At 41.1% G+C, this 20,720-nt stretch overlaps 1 protein-coding gene across 2 annotated transcripts in view; it reads left to right on the top strand.

The window, feature by feature from the left end:
- Nucleotides 1-1,856: 1,856 nt before the first annotated feature.
- The window catches only part of FAF1 (Fas associated factor 1), a 527,993-nt gene continuing 509,129 nt past the window's right edge, over nt 1,857-20,720 (top strand). Inside the window, exon 1 of one of the 2 annotated variants that reach the window (XM_017548715.2) lies at nt 1,857-2,356. In XM_017548715.2, coding sequence (XP_017404204.1) covers nt 2,312-2,356 — 45 coding nt within the window. In that variant the 5' untranslated portion in view covers nt 1,857-2,311. The other variant, XM_017548716.2, reaches the window with a different exon arrangement.

Genomic DNA, 20,720 nt, shown 5'->3' with positions numbered 1-20,720 from the left:
TATTTTTAGTAGAGATGAGATTTCACCACATTGACCAGGCTGGTCTTGAACTCCCACCCTCAGGTGATTCACCCACCTCAGCCTCCCAAAGTGCTGGGATTATAGGCATGAGCCATGGTGCCCAGCTGGAATTACTTTCTTGGGATGAAAACTAAGCAAGACATTTTGATTCATGTGACTGTGTAGGGTTCTATTATCTAGCTAATTCTGGTCTAAACAAAGATCATTACTTGAGTTGTAGGCCAGCCTATTTTCATTTAAGAAAACCTACAGAATAAACTCAGACCTTAAGATAGTACACTTCTTTATATTCAATGAAACTGAACTATTAAGTCATATTTCTGATTTCTCATGAATATATTCCCAGTTTATGAAGCCTAGGCCTTGCTAGGCGTGGTGGTAAGGCTCAGGCCTGTAATCCCAGCTCTCAGTAGGCTGAGGTGGGAGGATGGCTTGAGCACAGGAGTTGGAAGCCAGCCTGGGTAACAAAGTGAGTCCTTGTGTCTAAAAAAGTAAATAAATAATAAAAATTTTAAAAGTTCTTATAAAAGAGACACCTAGGCCTTCATGCTATGTGATGATTTCATTAGTTTTTATTTTAGCTCTATAGCATAAAATCAGCAGTCTTACATTTTCAAACTTTTACACACTTTCTAAAGCAAGTAAATGTCCCATGACAGTCCAGAAGCTGATATTTTCCCAAGTCAAGAATGAACAACTTCCATTGTCACACTTTCTCTAACCTGGAGGACAATTACAAACTGTCACACTTCATTGTACATAGTCTTTGGCTATTTTAGGTACAGAGGCTGTCAATTGACCATGAGTTGAAACTTTCAATAATTGGTGAATATTCCAAAATAGTTTCTTATGAAAATAAATAGGCCAGGCGCGGTGGCTGAGGCCTGTAATCCCAGCACTTTAGGAGGCAGAGGCGGGCGGATCACGAGGTCAGGAGTTGGAGACCAGCCTTGCCAACATAGTGAAACCCCGTCTCTACTAAAAATGCAAAAAATTTAGCGGAGTGTGGTGTTACAGTGAGCAGAGATCGCACCACTGCACTCCAGCCCGGGCGACAGTGGGAGACTCCGTCTCAAAAAAAGAAAAAAAGAAAAGAAAAAAGAAAATAGACTGACACTGTATTCAAAGTTGGATTCAAGTTTTACTCCATTTGTAAGATGTCTCAGCTTAAAAAAAAATAACTGCAGCAGTAGAAAGGTTTTCCCTTTTTTTCCCCCTTTGGAACAACCCTATTAATTGAAGGTTTTTTATTTCTCATAACTACCTTATCAATTTAAAAAAATGCTCCTCCTCTTCTCTTGGACGACATTTTCACCTTTCTATGCTTCCTCGTCTCTCTCTTGTCTACCGTGGGAGTCTGGTTACTTCTGTGTTACTTAGTCTGACGATGCAGACATCAGGGAGCTTCCACAGCGTGGAAGCAGTTTTGAGAGGTTGAGCGTGGGAAACTATATGAAGTTGTACTTTGGTGAAACGTTGTAGGAAAAACGTATATTTCTGAAATGCTGCTTGTTAGACGAGTTATAAGAGTGAGTTCAGTTGGTTTCTGAGGCTGGATGTGTATTTGTGTGACTAACCACGCGAGGTGCACAATCTGGTCTCTGCGTCAGCTAGAGGGAAGCGCTACCCCTTTGCTTAAATCCAAACTGGAATAACCTGTTGCGAGACTTGATGCTTCCGCAGCTGCAGGTTGCCGTCTCTGCTGTCAGGGAAGAGATTCTGGCCGTGTAGTCGCGCGCCCAGCGCTTGACAGGAGGGCGGTCACGTGGAAGCCGCAAAGCGGCGCTTTGCGACCTCGATGACAGGCAAAATGTGCGACAGCCGTGGCGCTGGCCAACCAGGGGCGGAGGCGGCGGCCAGGGAGGAAGCGGAGGAGGCGGAGGCGGCCGTGGCGTTCACCCGCCCGCTCGCTCGCTCGGTTTCCCCGCCCCCGCCGGCTTAACGCCGCTGAAGGGAGCCGGGTGCGCGCTGCCGCAACCTACCCTCATCCTGGCCGGCTGCTGTAAGACCAGACCCATATCCAGACCAATCTCCCTGTCCGGGCGTCTGCGACGCGGGCTCCGCAGGTTGTAGGCAGACGGCCGGGGCGCCTGAAGGTTACCGAGTGCATGAGCGCCTAGCGCCTCCTGCGCTGCCCCGCCCGCCGGCCAGCCGGCCAGTCCGCCGGCTCGCCCGCCAGCCCCTCGGCGCCCGGCGGCGGCGGCGGCGGCGGCGACGACGGTCGCAGGAAGCGCGGTCTCCCTCCCAGGTGCGCGCTTTGCTCCCGGAGCCGCGGAACTCGGCGGCCGCCATGGCGTCCAACATGGACCGGGAGATGATCCTGGCGGATTTTCAGGTGAAGTATCTGGCCCTGTTCCCCTCCCACTTCCAACCTCGTGGGTTTCCGGTGCCACAAGGGTGGCTTCTTTCCAGCGTTTGAGCCCTGCAATGGTGTGTGGTTTAGGCTTTTATACGGTACGTGGGTTTGTATGTGTTTGTGTGTGTGTGTTGTGAGATGTGGAGGAGAGTATCATTTATATACTATCTTGAGTGTGTGTAGAATGTGTTAAGTACGGGTTGAATGGGGTTGGAGGTATTAATGACTTTTGGGTTACTATGTGTGTGATGTTTTTTGTATTATGGAGGGGAACGTGTAGAATTTGGGTTTTAACTGTGGGACCATTAAGTATGGGGTGTTTTGGGTTGTTTCATGAGGAGAGATGTATGGAGTGTGGGCGTGGTGCCTGTGGTGTTATGGGCGTGGTGTATTTATATTATACTAAGGGAAAAGTAAAAAACAGAATGATGAGATTGGTGAGGGCAAGGGCAATGGCAATGGGGTACTGAGGCCCTTTTCAAGGAGGCATAAACATTTGAGACTTTGCTTTATTGGAATCTTTGGAGAGTAAGAAGATAATGAGGAGACAGATGAGACTGTATTCCGGAGTATCACAAGCTTAATAAATTACCCATTCATATTCGCGGATTCCCCTCCCCTACAGTCTTTTTTTTTTTTTTTTTTTTTTTTGAGATAGAGTCTTGCTCTGTTACCCAGGCTGGAGTGCAATGGCGCGATCTCGGCTCACCGCAACCTCCGCCTCCTGGGTTCAGGCAATTCTCCTGCCTCAGCCTCCTGAGTAGCTGGGATTACAGGCACGCGCCACCATGCCCAGCTAATTTTTTGTAGTTTTAGTAGAGATGGGGTTTCACCATGTTGACCAGGATGGTCTCGATCTCTTGACCTCGTGATCCACCCGCCTCGGCCTCCCTAAGTGCTGGGATTACAGGCGTGAGCCACCGCGCCCGGCCTATCCCCTACAGTCTTGAATTGCTTGGTTGGTGTTTTCTTCTTCAGGAATACTTTAAAGGATAAGTAAAGGCTGTTCTCTTAGTAAACCCAGCTGTAGTGCCACTGTCATGTAAGTACCTTAGGGAGGCCCTTTGAAAGTAGAGCTGTATGCATTGTGAAAGACTTGGAGCTAGAACTAATACCCTGTGAGCGCTACCTTTGCCTTTTGATGTTTGTTGAAGACATTATTTTAGTGAGATATTTTTAGCCATTTTGGCATCAACTTAGAAGATACTGTCAAGTATAGGCAGACGTTTCCCTCTTTCTTTAACGGTCATCATTGCACAGGGTCTAACACTAGCATAGTAGGTAGTATTTTTCCTTACTGAGATCTTGTTGGGCTTTTCTCTCTCTCTGTTCCATGAAGTTCCTTATTTTTACGAACTAATGTTCAGATAACCATTTTCTCTGATATAAAGGTATTAGGAATATGCATATATCTACTTTGATTAAACCATGACCTCCAAACTAATAAAGGAAGGTCCTTAAAAGTTGACCACTAGATTTTGATGTTTTGTAGGTTTAGGATTGGCCTGAGGCTTTTTGCGTGCCTAAAATTTAAAAAATTTTTCAATTAGTTAATTTTTTTAGAGATGCACCTGGCCATGCACACCTGGGCTCAAGTGATCTCTGCCTGCCTTAGCCTCCCAAAGTGCTGGTATTACAAGTGCCACACCCAGCCCTAAGTTTTTCATCATTGTCTTTTTGTTTTGATTTTGTTCTCCAGTTCAATCTCTTATCTAATGTGGACTGCATTGTGTGAAAAAGGACTCTATATTCCTAGGTGTAGTTTTATCGTATTACAAAATTGTGTTCTGATGGCAAAGGCTTTGGACAACAAAGAGTATAGTTTTCCCTCATTGAAAACTTTATAAGATAATTATAGCTTTGTTTCCATTTTACCTGACGTCTTACCTCTAATAACTTGCAGCTGCTTTCTATTTTTTTGTGTGTGACAATTATTATGCTTAACTGTTAACCTTTTATTGGCTATAGAACAGGAAATTTAGTCTTCTTGTACTCAGGCAAAGTAAGATTTTCCTGACAAGTATCAGGGATTTTGGTTTGGAAATGAAAGTTATCATTTTGATCACATTAATAAGATGGGAATAAGTTTTTCTCTTCAGATTAATGGTAATGGTATACACAGTTGTTTGCAAATGGAAAAAATAGAATGGCATCTGCAGTGAATAATTGTTTGCCTAATCGTGTTAATTTTATATTGTCAAATAGGTAAAAGAATGTTATTGATAGAAGAAAAAATTATTTAGGAAACTACACACATTTAACACAGCCATTTGTGTGTTTAGGAACCTGGAGTCCTCTTACCAATGTTGGTCTTAGAAAAAATGATTATTCTTCCTGTTTTTAATATTATATATGTTTTTATAGGATTAGCTTAAAAGCAAGCATTTATTCAGTTATAAGAAAACCAGGTAATTTATTTTAAGGATTGCAGCTTAAGATTTGGCTTATGGATACTTGGATGACACTGGTTTCTTCTATAACTGGGCAAATCAATTTCCTCACCCAAAAGTGAATGTAGTAAAGTTACATGTTTATGTCATATGATTATGAGGCTCAGTAATAGTTTGAGAGCTCAGTATTGTCTTTGTAGAAAAGACATAATTTCCAAATTTGATTAGAATTTGAAAATAAATGTTACATTGTGATCGTTGCTAATACAGTGTCTAAATGTGGAAAAACCTTTGAGAAGGATTTTTGTATTTTTTTTTTTTTTGACTTATTTCAAGTCAGTAGAGAAAATAATTATGTTGAAATCAGTGAAGCGGTGATAAGTAGTGGGTAGAAGATTACAGCACAGACCTAATGGGATAGGTTTGGAATATTATAGATGGGTGGATTTATTAGAAAACAAATATTATTTCAAATTGTCTTCTAAAAAATCCTCCCCAATCTGTTAATAAAGAAAAATAATTGTGGTACAATTCTTATAAAATTTACCATTTTAGCCATTTTAAAGTGTACAGTTCAGTGGCACTAAGTACATTTATAGTAGCTGTGCTACTATCATCACCATCCATTTCCAGAAAGCTTTTCATCTTGCAAACTTATTACCGTACTTATTAAACAGTAACTCCTTGTATCCCTCTCTCTTTAGCCTCTGACAATCACCATCCTATGTTCTATCTCTGAATTTGACTATTCTATTAATAGGTACCTGAGTGGAATCATACAGTATTTGTCCTTTTTTGTGACTGGCTTACTTCACTTAGCAGGTACGATCTCGGCTCGCTGCAACCACTGCCTCCCAGGTTCATGTGATTCTCCTGCCTCAGATTCCTGAGTAGATGGGAGTACAGGCACCTGCCACCACAACTGGCTAATTTTTGTATTTTTAGTAGAGATGAGATTTCACCACATTGACCAGGCTGGTCCTGAACTCCCGCCCTCAGGTGATTCACCCGCCTCAGCCTCCCAAAGTGCTGGGATTATAGGCATGAGCCACAGTGCCCAGCTGGAATTACTTTCTTAGGGATGAAAGCTAAGCAAGACATTTTGATTCACATGACTGTGTAGGGTTCTATTATCTAGCTAATTCTGGTCTAAACAAGATTCATCCATGTTAGCATGCGTCAGGATTTTATTTCTTTTAAAGACTAAATAATATTGTGTTGTATGGATATCCCATATTTTGTTTATTCTTTCACCTTCCATGGACATTTAGGTTGTTTCTACCGTGTAGCTATTGTGAATCATGCTGCTATAAACATTGGTGTACAAATATATGTTCCAGTTTCTGCTTTCAGTTCTTTTGCATATATACCCAGAAGTTAAATTGCTGGATCACATAGTCATTCTATTTTTAATTTTTTGAGAAACTGTCATATTGCTTTCCATAGTGGCTGCACCACCAAAATTTTGGTTGGAGAGAATGTCAGCATCCTGTTTAATAAATTAGTTTTAAAATCAGATCTGAGCAATTGAATTTAGAATTTGGAATAGTCGACTGAAAATTAGTTTACATGTATATAGTGTTAACATAGTACACCACCAGTAAAGCAATGACTAGAGTAGTACACCTACAGTTCTTGCTGGCTAGAGCCAGGAGGGGGTGTAAAGGAATTTCCTGGGTTTGAAAAAACAGGCGGCATTGATGAATCATGAAGTTCCCTCTACTCCCCTTAATGGTTTTGTAACAAAGAGATACATTCAGGTGAAAGTTTAAAGTCTTTTTGTAACTATAGAATAACTGTTCTTTTTGTAATTGTAGAATTCTTTAACTTTTTTTGAGGTTAGAGAACATAAATAATTTTGTCTGCTTACTTATGTGAAAATAGTTATCCAAAAAATTACAGTTGCTATCAAATAATTTCAATAATATCAGTTACTACTTTTGGTCTAGAGTCTTCTCCTCCTTAATCTCTTTTTTTTTGTTTTGGTGATAAAGGGTCTCACTCTGTCACCCAGGCTGGAGTACAATGGAGTGATCACTGTAGCTTTGAACTTCTGGGCTCAAGTGATCCTCTCACCTCAGATTCCTGAGTAGCTAGGACTACAGATACACATCTGTACCCACCAGGCCTGGATAATTAAAAACAAACGTTTAGGCCAAGCATGGTGGCTCATACCTGTTATTTCAGCACTTGGGAGGCCGAGGTAGGCAAATCACTTGAAGTCAGGAGTTCAAGACCAGCCTGGCCAACATGGTGAAGCCCATCTCTACTAAAAACACACGAAAAAATTAGCTGAGCATGGTGGCTGGTGCCTGTAATCCCAGCTACGGGAGGCTAAGGCGGGAGAAACTCTTGAACCTGGGAGGTGGAGGTTGCAGTGAACCAAGATCACACCACTGCACTCCAGGCTAGGTGACAGAGTGAGACTTTGTCTAAAAAAAAAAAAAAAAAAAAAAAAAAAAAAATTCAAAATTGTTTTTTAGAGCTAGGGTCTCGCCATGTTGCCCAGGCCAGTCTTGAACTCCTGGCCTTAAGTGATCCTTCTGCCTCAGCCTTCAGAATGCCAAGATTATAGGCATGAGCCACCACACCTGGCCTGGTGTTATCTGTTTCTCTATTTATGTTTGTCTGTTGCTGTTAATATAGAGACAGAGATCATGGCTGTACTCAAGAAAGAAAAAGAACAGCCCTCACTATTAGTAATATTTTGTTTTAGACTTTCTGAGAAACCCTTATCTGCCTTGCTAAAAAGGTATTCTTTCTGAATTTAGTTCCGTTGGTCATAGATTGAGCCCCTTTATTTCTTCTCTAATTTGACATTGATTTTAATGTTATTTTCGGTTATGTTTCCTGTACCACACAAATGTGCTTTTGTTTTTTATCCCTGGTCTTTCCAGCTAGTAATACTTTTTGCTGTCTAAATTGCTTTATGAATTTTCTTTTCTTTTTTTTTTTTTTTTGAGATGGAGTTTTGCTCTTGTTGCCCAGTAGAATGCAGTGGCACAGTCTCAGCTCACTGCGACTTCTACCTCCTGGGTTCAAGTGATTCTCCTGCCTCTGCCTCCCAAGTAGCTGGGATTACAGGTGAGCACTACCATGCCTGGCTAATTTTTTTAGTAGAGATGGGGTTTCACCATCTTGGCCAGGCTGGTCTCGAACTCCTGACCTCAGTTGATCCACCCACCTTAGCCTACCAAAGTGCTGGGATTACAGGCGTGAGCCACCTTGCCTGGCCGAATTTTCTTATGTTGGGTTATCACCATGGGGCTTTGAAACTTTCCTTTGCATATGAACTCCTCTTTGAAGCATGGACTTCTCCGTTGCATGCTTACTTATGTTGAGTGACACATAAGTAGTTTCTGTCCCTTCATAACATTTTCTCTTTCTAAATGAAGTTGTGAATCCTTCTTTCTTTTTTAGTTTGACCCAAAGAAATACCGTCTACAAAAGACAATACCAGACTGAGCAGAAATGGTATTGATCCAAACAGATAGGTATCTTTTGTGATGTTGTGGATTAGGGACCAAACTAAGTACCCATGGAACATTGTATTTCATTCCTGGGAGCAAGTAATCTTGTTATCTGTCCTTTCTTTCCTTTCTCTTCTGTCCTCTTTATTTATTAGAGAGACACATCATGTTGTTTTAGTATTTGGATTGTAGGTCATTGGGAAAATAAGGTTTTTGCATGTAGAATAAAGTTTAATAGTTAGTGGTTAAGGACATGGACTTTGGATTCTCATCACTTGTATTTAAGTCACAGCCCTGCCACTGAGTCTTCTTGTGTTCTTTGACCAATCACTTCCCACCCCTCTGCCTCAGTTTCCCCATATGAAAAATAAGTTAGTACATGTAAAGTGAGTAGAAAAGGTGTCTGACATAGAAAGTGTTCAACAACTTTTTGCCGTTATTTTTTGACAATTTTAAGGTATATACTTGTTCTCTGTAGGGAACTCTGTCAGAGATCACCTATTTGAAGCTTATCAGTTTTCCTTTTGTGGAAATTTAGACCCAGAAGAGAGAAGTGACTTTTACAAGGTCATTGTTTGGTTTGAACAAATTTTGTTTTTTGAGGCAGGGTCTTACTTGGCTACCCAGGCTGGAGTGCAGTGGTGAGATCTTGGCTCAGTGCAACCTCCACCTCCCAGGTTCAAGCGATTCTCCTTCCTTAGCCTCCTGAGTAGCTGGGCTTACAGGCGCGTGCCACCACACCCAGCTAATTTTTTTTTGTATTTTTAGTAGAGATAGGGTTTCCCCATATTGGCTAGGCTGGTCTTGAACTCCTGACCTCAAGTGATATGCCCGCCTTGGCCTCCCAAAGTGGGATTACAGGTGTGAGCCACTTCGCCCAGCTGAAACAAATATTTTATCCAGGTACACATAAGAGTGCTTAAAACCTGCTCTTTAGAAATTTTTCCAAATGAGGAAACTTACATATAAAATAAATTAACAATGCCTGGCTATCATGTAGTATACCTTTAGGAAAGAAGGAAGGAAGAGAAAGGTGGCACTTTGTCTGTTCCTTGTTTACTGCTTAGTGCTGTGCGTCTACGCTCACAGGTGTTCAGAAGCCTTGGAATGAACGTAGTGTCTCTAGATTTGCTGAGCATGATTGGGTTGATGCCTGTTGCTTGCCTAACAGGTTTTATGGACCTTGTAGATCAGGGGTCAGTAAACTATATCTCGCAGGCCAGGTGCCTGTTTTTATAAATAAGGATTGATTGGAACACAGCCATACCCATTCATTTCCCTGTATCTGTGGTTGTTTTCTTGCTTCAGTGGCAGATGAGTAGTTGAGACAGAGATTTTAATGGCCTACAAGCCTAAACTATTTACTGTCTGGGCATTTAAGGTAAAGCTATCTCCTTCCCTGCCTCCCCACCACCCCCAGTACTTTTCTAGGTTTTAGTACATTTAGAGAGCTGAAATGTTTGAATGCCTGCTAGGTAGCAATATGTGGTTACACTTCTATAAGGGGCAGTTGTTAGAGCATTGTACTTACGTAGACTGGCTATAGCTGTTTTTTTGTTTTGTTTTAGGTTTTCTTGGCAATGGTTCTTTGAGAAAGTCATTTACCCTTTATGGGCTTCATTTATTAGTCTATAAAATGGTGATCTAGGCCAGGTGTGGTGGCTCCCGCTGTATTCCCAACACTTTGGGAAGCAGAAGCAGGGGGATCACTTGAGGCCAGGAGTTTGAGACCAGCCTGGGCAACATAGCAAGATCCTGTCTCTACAAAAAATTTTAAAATCAGTTGGATGTGGTAGAATGTGCCTGTAGTCCTAGCTACTCAGGAGGCTGAGGTGGGAGGACATGATTGCACGACTGCACACCAGCCTGGGTGGGTGACAGAGACCCTGTCTCAAAAAAAAAAAAGAATGGTGATCTTTGTGGAGCCATATGTACCTGTAAGCAGAAGACTGGACAAGATCAGGTCAAATAGGGTCCGGACAATCACTTGGCAGCAGTGGGTTTGAGGACACTCAATTGTAATTCAGGTAACTGACCTAGATTAGGGGTGGGGAGATTACACCTTGAAGGCCAAACCACCACCTTTTTTCTTTTGTAAATAAAGTCTTATTAGAATACAGTCATGCATGTTTGTTTACATGTTGTCTCTTGTTATTTTTGTCCTTAATAGCAGAGTTGAGTAGTTGACTGCATGTCCTGCAAAGCCTAAAATATTTACCCTGCACGTTTTAGGAAAGTTTGCTGATTCTTGATCTAGATCAATGTCTGGAAACATTTTGGTTGTCACAGCTTCAGGGTGCTACTGGCATTTAGTACATAGAAGCAAAGGTTGCTGCTATATGTTCTGTAATGCACAGGCATCCCTAATAGTAAAGAATTTTCTGGTCCAAAATGTTGACATTGGAAAATCCTGTTTTAAATCAGTGGTTCTCAAACTTTAGTTTACATCAGAATAATTTGGTGGGTTTGTTAAACCACAGAGTTTCTGATTCAGTGGGTCTGATGTAGGATCTGCAAATTTGCATTTTTAACCGGGTTTCCTGGTTATGCTGATACTTCTGATCCAAGGACTACGCTTGAGAATTGCTGAGCTAGATTACTTTTGAAATTCCATCCACTCCTGTGATTCTTTGATTCTGTCATCTTAAGTACTGTTCCATTTCTGTGACTTGGCAAAATGTAGTATGATAAGGGTTGGATGTTTGTCCCCTCCAAATCTTACATTGAAATATGATCTCCAAAGTTGGAGGTGAGTCCTTTAGGTAGGTATTGGATCATGGGGGTGGATCCTTCATAAATGGCCCAGCACCATCCCCTTGGTGATGAGTAAATTCTTGCTCAGTTAGTTCACATGAGATCTGATTGTTTAAAAGAGTCTGGGGCCGAGTGCAGTGTCTCATGCCTGTAATCTCAGTACTTTGGGAGGCCAAGGCAGGTAGATCACTTGAGGTTAGGAGTCTGAGACCAGCCTGGCCCACATGGCGAAACCCCGTCTCTACTAAAAATAGAAAAATTAACCGGGCTTTGAGGCATGCGCCTGTAGTCTGAACTAACTCCAGAGGCTGAGGCATGAGAACCACTTGGGCCTGGGAGGCAGAAGTGTCAGTGAGCTGAAATCGTGCCACTGCACTCCAGCCTGGGCAACAGAGCAAGACTCTGTCTCAAAAAATTGAGAATAAAATAAGAGTCTGGGATCTTCACCCTGCTTTATCTCTCTGGCTTCCTTTCTTACCATGTGAAAGTGCAGCTTGACTGTGAGAGGCCGTCTCCCACTTTGCCTTACACCATGACTGTAAGCTCCCTGAGGCCCTCACCAGAAGCTAAATAGATGCTGACACCATACTTTCTGTATACCTTAAGAACCATGAGCCAATAAACCTCTTTTCTGTGTAAATTACCCAGCCTCAGATTTTTTTTTTTTTTTTTTTTAATAGCAACACAAGAATGGACTAACAGAATATATTTCAGTATACTGATGGTTGATGCTTAGGCTGTTTCATGACTCCATGTTTTTGGATTCTTTTCATTTTCCTTTGGAAAATTTCGATTTCTCTTTTAAAAACCTTTTGCTTATAACATTCATACCTTGTACCCAGTTAGGGTTAATAGTTTTTTATGTATTTTGTATGTGTCTTTTCCTTTGAGTCTTATGTTAGATTGTTAGTGATCAATTTACATGTTTGTTTCTCCTACTGTCAGCTCTTGGGGAACAACTGTCTGGATCTTAACCATCTGTTCCACAGTATCTAGTAAGAGGTTCTCAGTGACTATTTACTGAAGGACTATTCTTAATTTAGGCTGTTATGGTACAAATAGAATTGTAAATTTTTACGTATTTTTGTTATCTACAATTGAAGCATGATTTTGAATAATAAAATCTGTCATTGGGAAAATAAAGATTTGATTAATAGAGGGTTATTACTTTAAAGTGACTCATATATAGAGAAGTACAAAACACTTCCATTTTCATTTAGCTTTTTTTTGTGATAGAGTCTTGCTCTGTCACCAGGTGCCAGGCTGGAGTACAGTGGCACGATCTCGGCTCACTGCAACCTCCACCTCCCGGGTTCAAGCAATTGTCCTGCCTCAGCCTCCCATGTAGTTGGGACTATAGGCATACGCCACCATGCCCAGCTAATTTTTTTGTATTTTTAGTAGAGATGGGGTTTCACCCGGTTGGCAGGATGGTCTTGATTTCTTGACCTCGTGATCCGCCCGCCTTGGCCTCCCAATGTGCTGAGATTACAGGCTTGAGCCGCCATGCCGGGCCCTCATTTAGCCTTTATTGAGGGGCTCAATAAGATGTGATAAAATACAGGCCTTGAGGCCAAGAAATTTGTAAAATTCTAATGTTGTTACTGAATTTGCTGTGTTACTCACTCTTCCTGATTATAATTTCACTCTCAAATGGTTTTCAAGGCAGACATTTTCAAGTCAAAATTGTTCACCAAGTTAAATCACTAGTCGTTGACTTTAAGGTCAGTTTAAAGGAGATCATTTCAAAAAGCAGTCTGGTAAAATTAACAGAATAATTACACCTGCCTTTATATTTATTTGTGGTTATGGTGGAATGATAGAGATAGGAAGAATGAGATGTCAGGTTGTGGTAAAGAAAGAAGAGTTTTCAGGTTATGTGCACCTTAATGGCTTTCAGGTTGGGTGTGAGTCACCTAGTTTTTGCTTTGCATTTCATCCTGGCTCCCTGGCTCATTCTTTAATGATTGAACTATAATAGAAGAGTGTTATTGAGAGGAAAGCTGCTTCCTTTTTGCCCTCCCCATCCCCTTTTTCCCTAAGGGAAAGTAGTGGTTGAATTTGTTTTTTAAAGTCAATTTTAGATGTATCCTTTGGCATATAGTTAAAGAGAGTTGGAGACACAATTGAGTATTCTTATTTTAAGTTTAATAGGAAAGGAGTAATAACACTAATTTCTAGCTTTTGATTACTTTGTATATGTCAGGTACTATGCTTTGTATATGTCAGGTACTATCTAACCTTTACAGTGATCCTTTATTGGGATATAATGATATGGTTCTCCATGCATGGTTTCTTTATATCTTCTCAGCAGAGGCACTGAATGCCTTTGTTTCTACCTTTTCAAAGATTTTTTATTCTGAACAGCCTTTGAAGATAAGAGATAATGTCTCCCTTTGGGGTGAAGTAGGCATAATGTCTCCCTTTGGAGTGAAGAAAGTAGTGGAAGTATACTTTCCACTATAAAAGATTTGGTTTCTTTAGGCTGTGAGTTCCTCTTCTGTATGCATTTCAATGCATGCGCAGGTATCACTTGGCCTATTTTGTGTTGCCCTATAGGAAATGGGACTGGAGAACCAGCCAAAGAACATGCTGATACTTTGGCTGTTAATATTGCTGTGAATCATAAAGTTCATTGTGTCTGACCGGGGAGTCAATGTCTTCTGTCAGCATCCCTGAAACTGGCAGGCTAAGTTGTTAGCTTGCAGGTAGGATAAAACTCAGATCCTTTAATTTTTAAGTTTTGGCAGCAAGGATGAATGTTGACAGACACACGACATTCTGGAAGAAGAAAGATGAGAGTGTCCTTATAGGTTGGTTAACAGAATTTGAGGGAAGCCCTTGGGAATTGGTAGAAACATGTTGACCAAATTGAGTGGTTCTCTACTTTATTGACTGTTAATAATGAGGTATTAGGGAAGTTATTACAGACTGAATTCCAGGACATAGGTTCAAAGACAGCTGTCTGAACATTCCTGTGGTTGTTGCCAACTCTCCTTTGGATGGAGAAGTTATTTTTCACCAGTCTGGAGTCGCCTTTACATTCCCCCCAGTGTAACAACTGGGGAGATGTGTCCTGCTTGGGCAAAAGCTTCTGTTCCCTCTCAGACAAGAGTTATAAATGTACATGTATCTACACTGAATGTGAAAGGAGGCAAATTTGTAACTTAAGTGGGCAGAAAAGAAAGTTGTTAGAATTTTGCTTTGCCTGAGAGATGGAGTACATAATGTCTTATGGCTCAGTCCTCCTCTGGAGGAAACTTTAGTTACCACTTCACTGTCTGAAGCAGAGTTGTTGGCTCATTGGGGTCATTAATCCTTAGAGGTTTCACCCTAAACCTGGTCCTGGTTTGTTGACGGTTTAGTCAAGCTGAAAGCTTACTGTGTCTCCTTGACTTCTAGGGTTGTTCAGCCTCTGTACTAGTTATGCAGACTGATAATGGATGTGATTGCTCTGCTCACTGGACAGAACTCAAGGCTTTTCTTATAGCTGTGATTGGTACTCTCCTTGTTATATTTCTACTGACCTTTGCCTGTTGCTAATGGCCTAGCTCTTTGGTCTGCCACTTGGAAAGCTATAGACTTGACAAGTTAAAGACAGCTCTCCTTAAAGCTGTGAACTATGAAAACAAATTATACTTGCTGGTCATATTGTCTGGATCACTCACATAGATGCCCATAGTAAGGGCCTGTCTTCTGATGAAGCCCACTGGAATCAAGCTTCTAATTGAGTGTACACTTCCCAGAGCCATATTTATTATATTGGATATGATGAATATCAACAATCATAAATTGGACATAAAGCAAAGGACTGTGACACAGAGGGTACCATTATATGCCAGACTTGTGCCTCCTGCTAAAAATTTAACTGTTTGTCACATGATAAGAGAAGCCAGTGGCATGGAATGTGACTGCTGTCTGCTCCTGACAGGTTGAATACACTGGACCTTTGACCTTCCTATCACAGCCAACTTCCTATCAATGGTGCCTCATTGCTGTTGACGTTTTTTTGTGGCTTTGATTTTGCTGTTCTAGTCCAATCAGCAGGCTCTGGCCACACCGTCGTGACCCTAGAAACCAATCTGCGTTATGCTTTTGGCTTTCTGGGCTGTAGTGCACCTTTTATCATACAAGCCACTCAGCAATGAACTGATTGTCAAGTTCATTGTCAAGTTTATATTTGATGCTTCCATGCTCCCTACTGTTCATAGGCATCTGGTATGTGGATAAACATTGAATATTGGAACAGCTTCTTCAAAAATTGACTCAGTGATTTCTGATTCTACATTCTTCATCTCCTCTTAGTCCACACACCTTACTAAGTAAGCCAGTTTTGTCACTGATTGTAGCTATTCCCAGAAAGGGATCATCTCATGTTGATCACTCCTGGGTAATGATCAAAATGGAAGGGGTGGGAGCTTGTATAGCCCTGTTTTGAGAATTCAGGATTCCACCCTGACCAATTTTAGGCATGATGTTTCTTTTTTCCCCCCAGTAACAACCCGAGGCCAGCCTGGTTGGTATGTGTCTTCTATGTGGCAGCTAGGCCAAAAGATGACTTAAGGAATTCAGACTTAATTCTTGTTCAGTTACCTGGATTCTCTTGTTGCATTGATATTGTTCTGTGTCATCAGGATAGTGACTATTTGGTTGAGTATACTGCTTGCTGAGTCCCTGTCTGGTGGACAATGGGGGCCATAATGGGTGTCTGTAGGTTTTATACAAATTCCCTTGATCCTCTTGCACCTGACATTTCCAGATGAAAGATATGGGCGTTGTGAGTAAAAGATGATTGGGAAAAAGGTGAAGTTATAACTACTGAATGGGACATGCCACTTTTGTGGGAATGGACAGAGAGCAACAATCCTGACACTTGGGGGAGGGACCACCTTAGACCCCAGGAGGTTTGGAGAAGGGAAAGACATTCATGTTCATTCTGTTTCAGAATCACCCTTGAAGCCTTCTTCCTAAAGGAAAACATTCTGGTGCAGCTCCTCCAAAGTGCTGTAAGCACAATAAGTTTAGCTGACTGCTGGGTCTGCTATCCCTCATGGCTCTGATCATGATTTGTCATTTCCCATAACCTTACCTGGAAATCTACTGGAAGCAGCAGTGGTTGGCTCCAGGTCCTGTGCCTCCCATGCAAAACACCTGTGAATGCTTCTTTGCTCCCAGCTCAGAGATTCTGTGCAGGTAGATTTTGGCCATCTAGATTATAGCCTGGACAAATGGGACAGATTGGACTGACTGCCATCATTCACTCCTTTCAAAAATGAGGACTAGACTTAATGTTTTGAACTGAACTGGATGGGAACCCTGTGTTGGGACACAAGTTGACAATGCCTCCTTGACTGATGTAGGTCCTCCTTGGAAAGACCCGGTGATTCTAAACAATCTTTCCTTTTCCCGATGTACCATGTGTGTCCTTGGGACTGTATTTCTTTTGTGTAAGCCAGGTATTAGCTTATCTGCCTCCTAGAAACATGGACCCTCCTCTACCTTTGAATGTTTAAGGAAACACTGTTAAATCTTGTAGCTCTTAGATAAGTGTGGAGATCTCTCTAAAATGAGGCCATCCTTGCTTACTTGGGGAAGCTTCCTAGAATGATGACTGATTTGTTATTTAGGCACATTCTGTGAACAATTATCTCTATGAGAAGAATCATTCAATTAGACTAGGCAGTGCAAAATTCATTCCTGAATTTTTAACTGAAGTAATCAGTGTCAACACCTTGGCCCTGGAAGGCATTAAGATCAGCCTCAATTTACTGACCAGAGTTGTTATGGATGATAAAATTGCCCTGGACTTTTTTCTTGTGAGCCAAGGCAGAGTCTGTACAATTACTAATATATCTTATTGTTCCTAGATTAATACCTTAGGCCAAATGGAAAGGTCAATACAGAAAGCCACTTGGCTCTCTGAGGTAGGCCCTGATGGCTTATGGGATTTCATTATCTTATTTGGGTGTGGGATTCGAAGAAACATGGTTGAAATCAATTCTGAAAATTGACTTCATCCTGCTGCTTGGGATCTTGTTGATAGTAGCCTTAATTAAATGATGTATGATACCAATTGATCAGATTTAGTTCAAGCTTCTGTCTGTTGGATTAATCAGAGTGCCTGACAGAGTGGCATACTTGTGAGAAAATTTATCAGCTGCCAAGATGGTTAGAAATGAGAAGTGGATGTTGTTGGGACACAGTTCTCTATTTCTTGCATGTTTCTACACATCTTATGAATAGGGGACTGATTGTTCTAGATTTCCTTCGCAAGAGTGTTATATTGCTACCAGACTAGATAGCATTTCCCCAAAGGACTGGTTGCTTACTCCCTGATAAAGATACTTTCTCCCTCCACAGCAAAGGTCAGGTATGCTTACAGTCCATTATAAAAGATTCACATTCCCTAAGCTCAGAGTCCCTCTTCTGTAAATGCAATCCACTGTGTGTGTAGATGCCACCTAGTCCACTCTGTGTCACCCTATGGGAAATTGGTGTGAAAATTGCTGATACTCTGTAAAAAAAAAAAAAAGAAGAAAGAAAAAGAAAAAAACTAAAACTCTGGCTACCATTATTGTTGTGAGGAATAAAGTGCTTCGTCCTTGACCCAGTAGTTCTGCATCTTCCTTCTGGCCAAGTTGTTAGCTTGCCAGTAAGTAGGGTGGATTCTTAGCTTTTTTGTAGTTCTTACCACCTTGCAAGGTAGGTAATTCCTCATTTTGCAGATTGATCTTAGAGACAGTAGTTATAATAACTACAACTAACATTTACTGAACATTTCATTCCCTTCTCTTCTTTTTCCCCTCCCCTCCTTCTCCCTCTCCTTCCCTTCCGTAAAATACAGTGTAGTTTACAACAAAGTTCACATGTAATGTGGTACAGTGGCACCATCATGTCTTACTACACCTGGCTAATTTTGTGTACACACACACACACACCCACACACCCACACACACAACTTTTGTAGAGACAGGGTTTCACTATGTTGCCCAGGCTGGTCTTGAACTCCTGGGCTCCAGCGATCTGCCCACCTTGGCCTCCCTATCCCTAAGTACTGGCATTATAGGTGTGAGCCACTGCATCCGGCCTGAACATTTTCTTTCTGCTGGGCTCTGTGGTAACTGTTTCATTTGCATTAGCTCATCTAATTGTTATATGTCATCTGATTTGTAATAGCCATTGTTAGTATTTCCCTGTAAAGGTGAGAATATGGATGCGTAAAGAAGTTAAGTAATTATCTAATGTCAGATAGTGAATAACAAGGCTGGGATTGGAACTCAGGTTTGCTCGACTACAAAGTAAAATGTATGATCTTATATATCCACATTTTCTCAAATGGATATGCTGGGCAGTACTTAACAGCAATTTACTGGAATAATATAAGAAGAAATATGTGGTTTTTAAAATATTTTCATGAAGTGTATATAAACTTTTACATGGATTTTAAACAGAAAATGAGATTTCAAAGACGTTGTAAGGCAGTAGCTTGCTTCTCTTTGGGCCCAATGGGGGAACATGTTTCCCTCCAATGAGGGAACATATTTCCTTTCTATTGTTACGACTATAGTTGTGGAAAAATTTAATAAGTACTGCACTTTGCCACGTTGCCTTTTATAAAGCAAATCCAAATGCATCCAAGCTGGGCTCTCAGTGGCTTATGCCTCTAATCCCAGCACTTTGGAAGCCGAGGTGGGAGGATCGATTGAACCCAGGAGTTCACTATTGCCTAGGCAGTATAGTGAGATCTTGTCTCTACAGAAAACTTGAAAAATTAGCTGAGGCTCATGCTTGTAGTCTAAGCACTTTGAGAGGCCAAGGTGAGTGGATCACTTGAGGTCAGGAGTTTGAGACCAGCCTGGCCAACATGGTGAAGCTCTGTCTCTGCCAAAGAAAGAAAATACAAAAATTAGCCGGGCACAGTGGCTGGCACCTTAGTCTCAGCTACTTGGGAGGCTGAGGCACAAGAATCACTTGGACTCAGGAGGCGGAGGTTGCAATGAGCTGAGATGGAACTGCTGCACTCCATCCTGGACAACAGAGTGAGCCCTGTCTCAAAAATACATACATACATACATACATACATACTAAAACAAATAAAATACGCTGAGTGTGGCACCATGCACCTGTAGTCCCAGGTATTCAAGAAGCTGAGGTGGGAGGATTGCTTGAGGCTGGGAGGTAGAAGTTGCAATGAGTCAAGATTATACCACTGCACTCTAGCCTGAGTGACAGAGTGAGACTCTGTCTTAAGAAAAAAAAAAAGCAAAAAAACCCCAAACTGCATCCAAATATTTTTTGATTCCCTCTTTTTCTTTATTCTTTAAAGAAGATTTTAAAAAATTCTTTTATCCTATTGTAGCTTTGTGGCACACAGAAAGAGAGGACAATGTAGTTTTTCTGATGTCCCTGGATTGACTGAGGCTAGTGGAAAGATGGAAAACAAAATCTTCCAAAAAAACTAGAGCTTATTGACTGCTTATCTTGAAGCTGTGTGTGACAATGATTGCTACTGAGATTATGTAGTTACTAGTATTTTTACGTCAGTTTTACATTTATCAGTGCCTGTACATTACGTTCATTTTTAAAATTCTTTTTTGAAAGTACTGAAAGTACCTGTAAATAATTACGTTAAATTATATACATCTATATCAATGCTAAGTAATTTGCTTAATCTTTCTGGGAGTACTGTGAGTTTTGGGTATATTCTCAATGTCCTAGTAGTAGAATGTAAAACAAAAGTAATGGTGTAGACAAGGTATGTTGGCTCATTCCTATAATCCCAGCACTTTGGGAAGCAGAGGCAGAATTGCTTGAGGCCAACCAGGTGTTTGATAACAGCCTGGACAACATATTGAGACCCCATCTCTACAAAACGAACAAATGAGCAGCAACAACAAGAACAAAAACATAATGGTATAGTGGCAAAAGTTGATACATGTGAACTTTGTTGTAAACTACATTGTATTTTAGAAGAGTAAAATAATGCTTGCTGATTACTTTGGAATAACGTAGTAAAAATACTTTGCCAGTGCTGACTGGATAAATATTTGATGACATAATTTCTTTTTAAAGTCTGGTAATATACTTATTGGGTTTTGTTTAAGAAAAGGAGTCCTGCAGCTGGGCATGGTGGCTCCATGCCTGTAATCCTAGCAATCTGGGATGCCAGGGTGGGCAGATTCCTTGAGCCCAGGAGTTTGAGTCCAGCCTAGGCAACATGGTGAAACCCCATCTCTACAAAAAAATACAAAAATTAGCCAAGTGTGGTGGTGTGTCCCTGTAGTCCCAGCTACTCAGGAGGCTGAGGCACAAGAATTGCTTGAACCCATGAGGCAGTGGTTGTAGTAAGTTGAGATCATCCCACTCCATTCCAGCCTGTGTGACAAAGTGAGACCTTGTCTTAAAGAAAAAAAAAAAGAAAATAAAAAAGTACTTTTAGAGACTTACTGTGATACTTATGGGTGAAATGATATATCTAGAATTTATTTCAAAATGACCTTCAATAAATGTGATTCACCACATAAACAGAATTAAAAACAAAAACCATATGATCATTTCAATAGATGCAGAAAAAGCTTTCAATAAAATCTACCATCATTTCATGATAAAAACCTTTCACCGACTGGGCATAGAAGGAACAAACCTTAAAAAACAAAATAATAAGAGCCATCTATGACAAACCCACAGCGAACATACTTAATGGACAAAAACTGGGACCATTCCCCTTGA

The sequence above is a fragment of the Cebus imitator genome, unplaced genomic scaffold, assembly GCF_001604975.1.
Source record: "Cebus imitator isolate Cc_AM_T3 unplaced genomic scaffold, Cebus_imitator-1.0 Scaffold214, whole genome shotgun sequence".
Classification (NCBI taxonomy): Eukaryota; Metazoa; Chordata; class Mammalia; order Primates; family Cebidae; genus Cebus; species Cebus imitator.
Note: the sequence above shows the minus strand (reverse complement) of the source record. Positions and strands in the feature narration are given on the sequence as shown.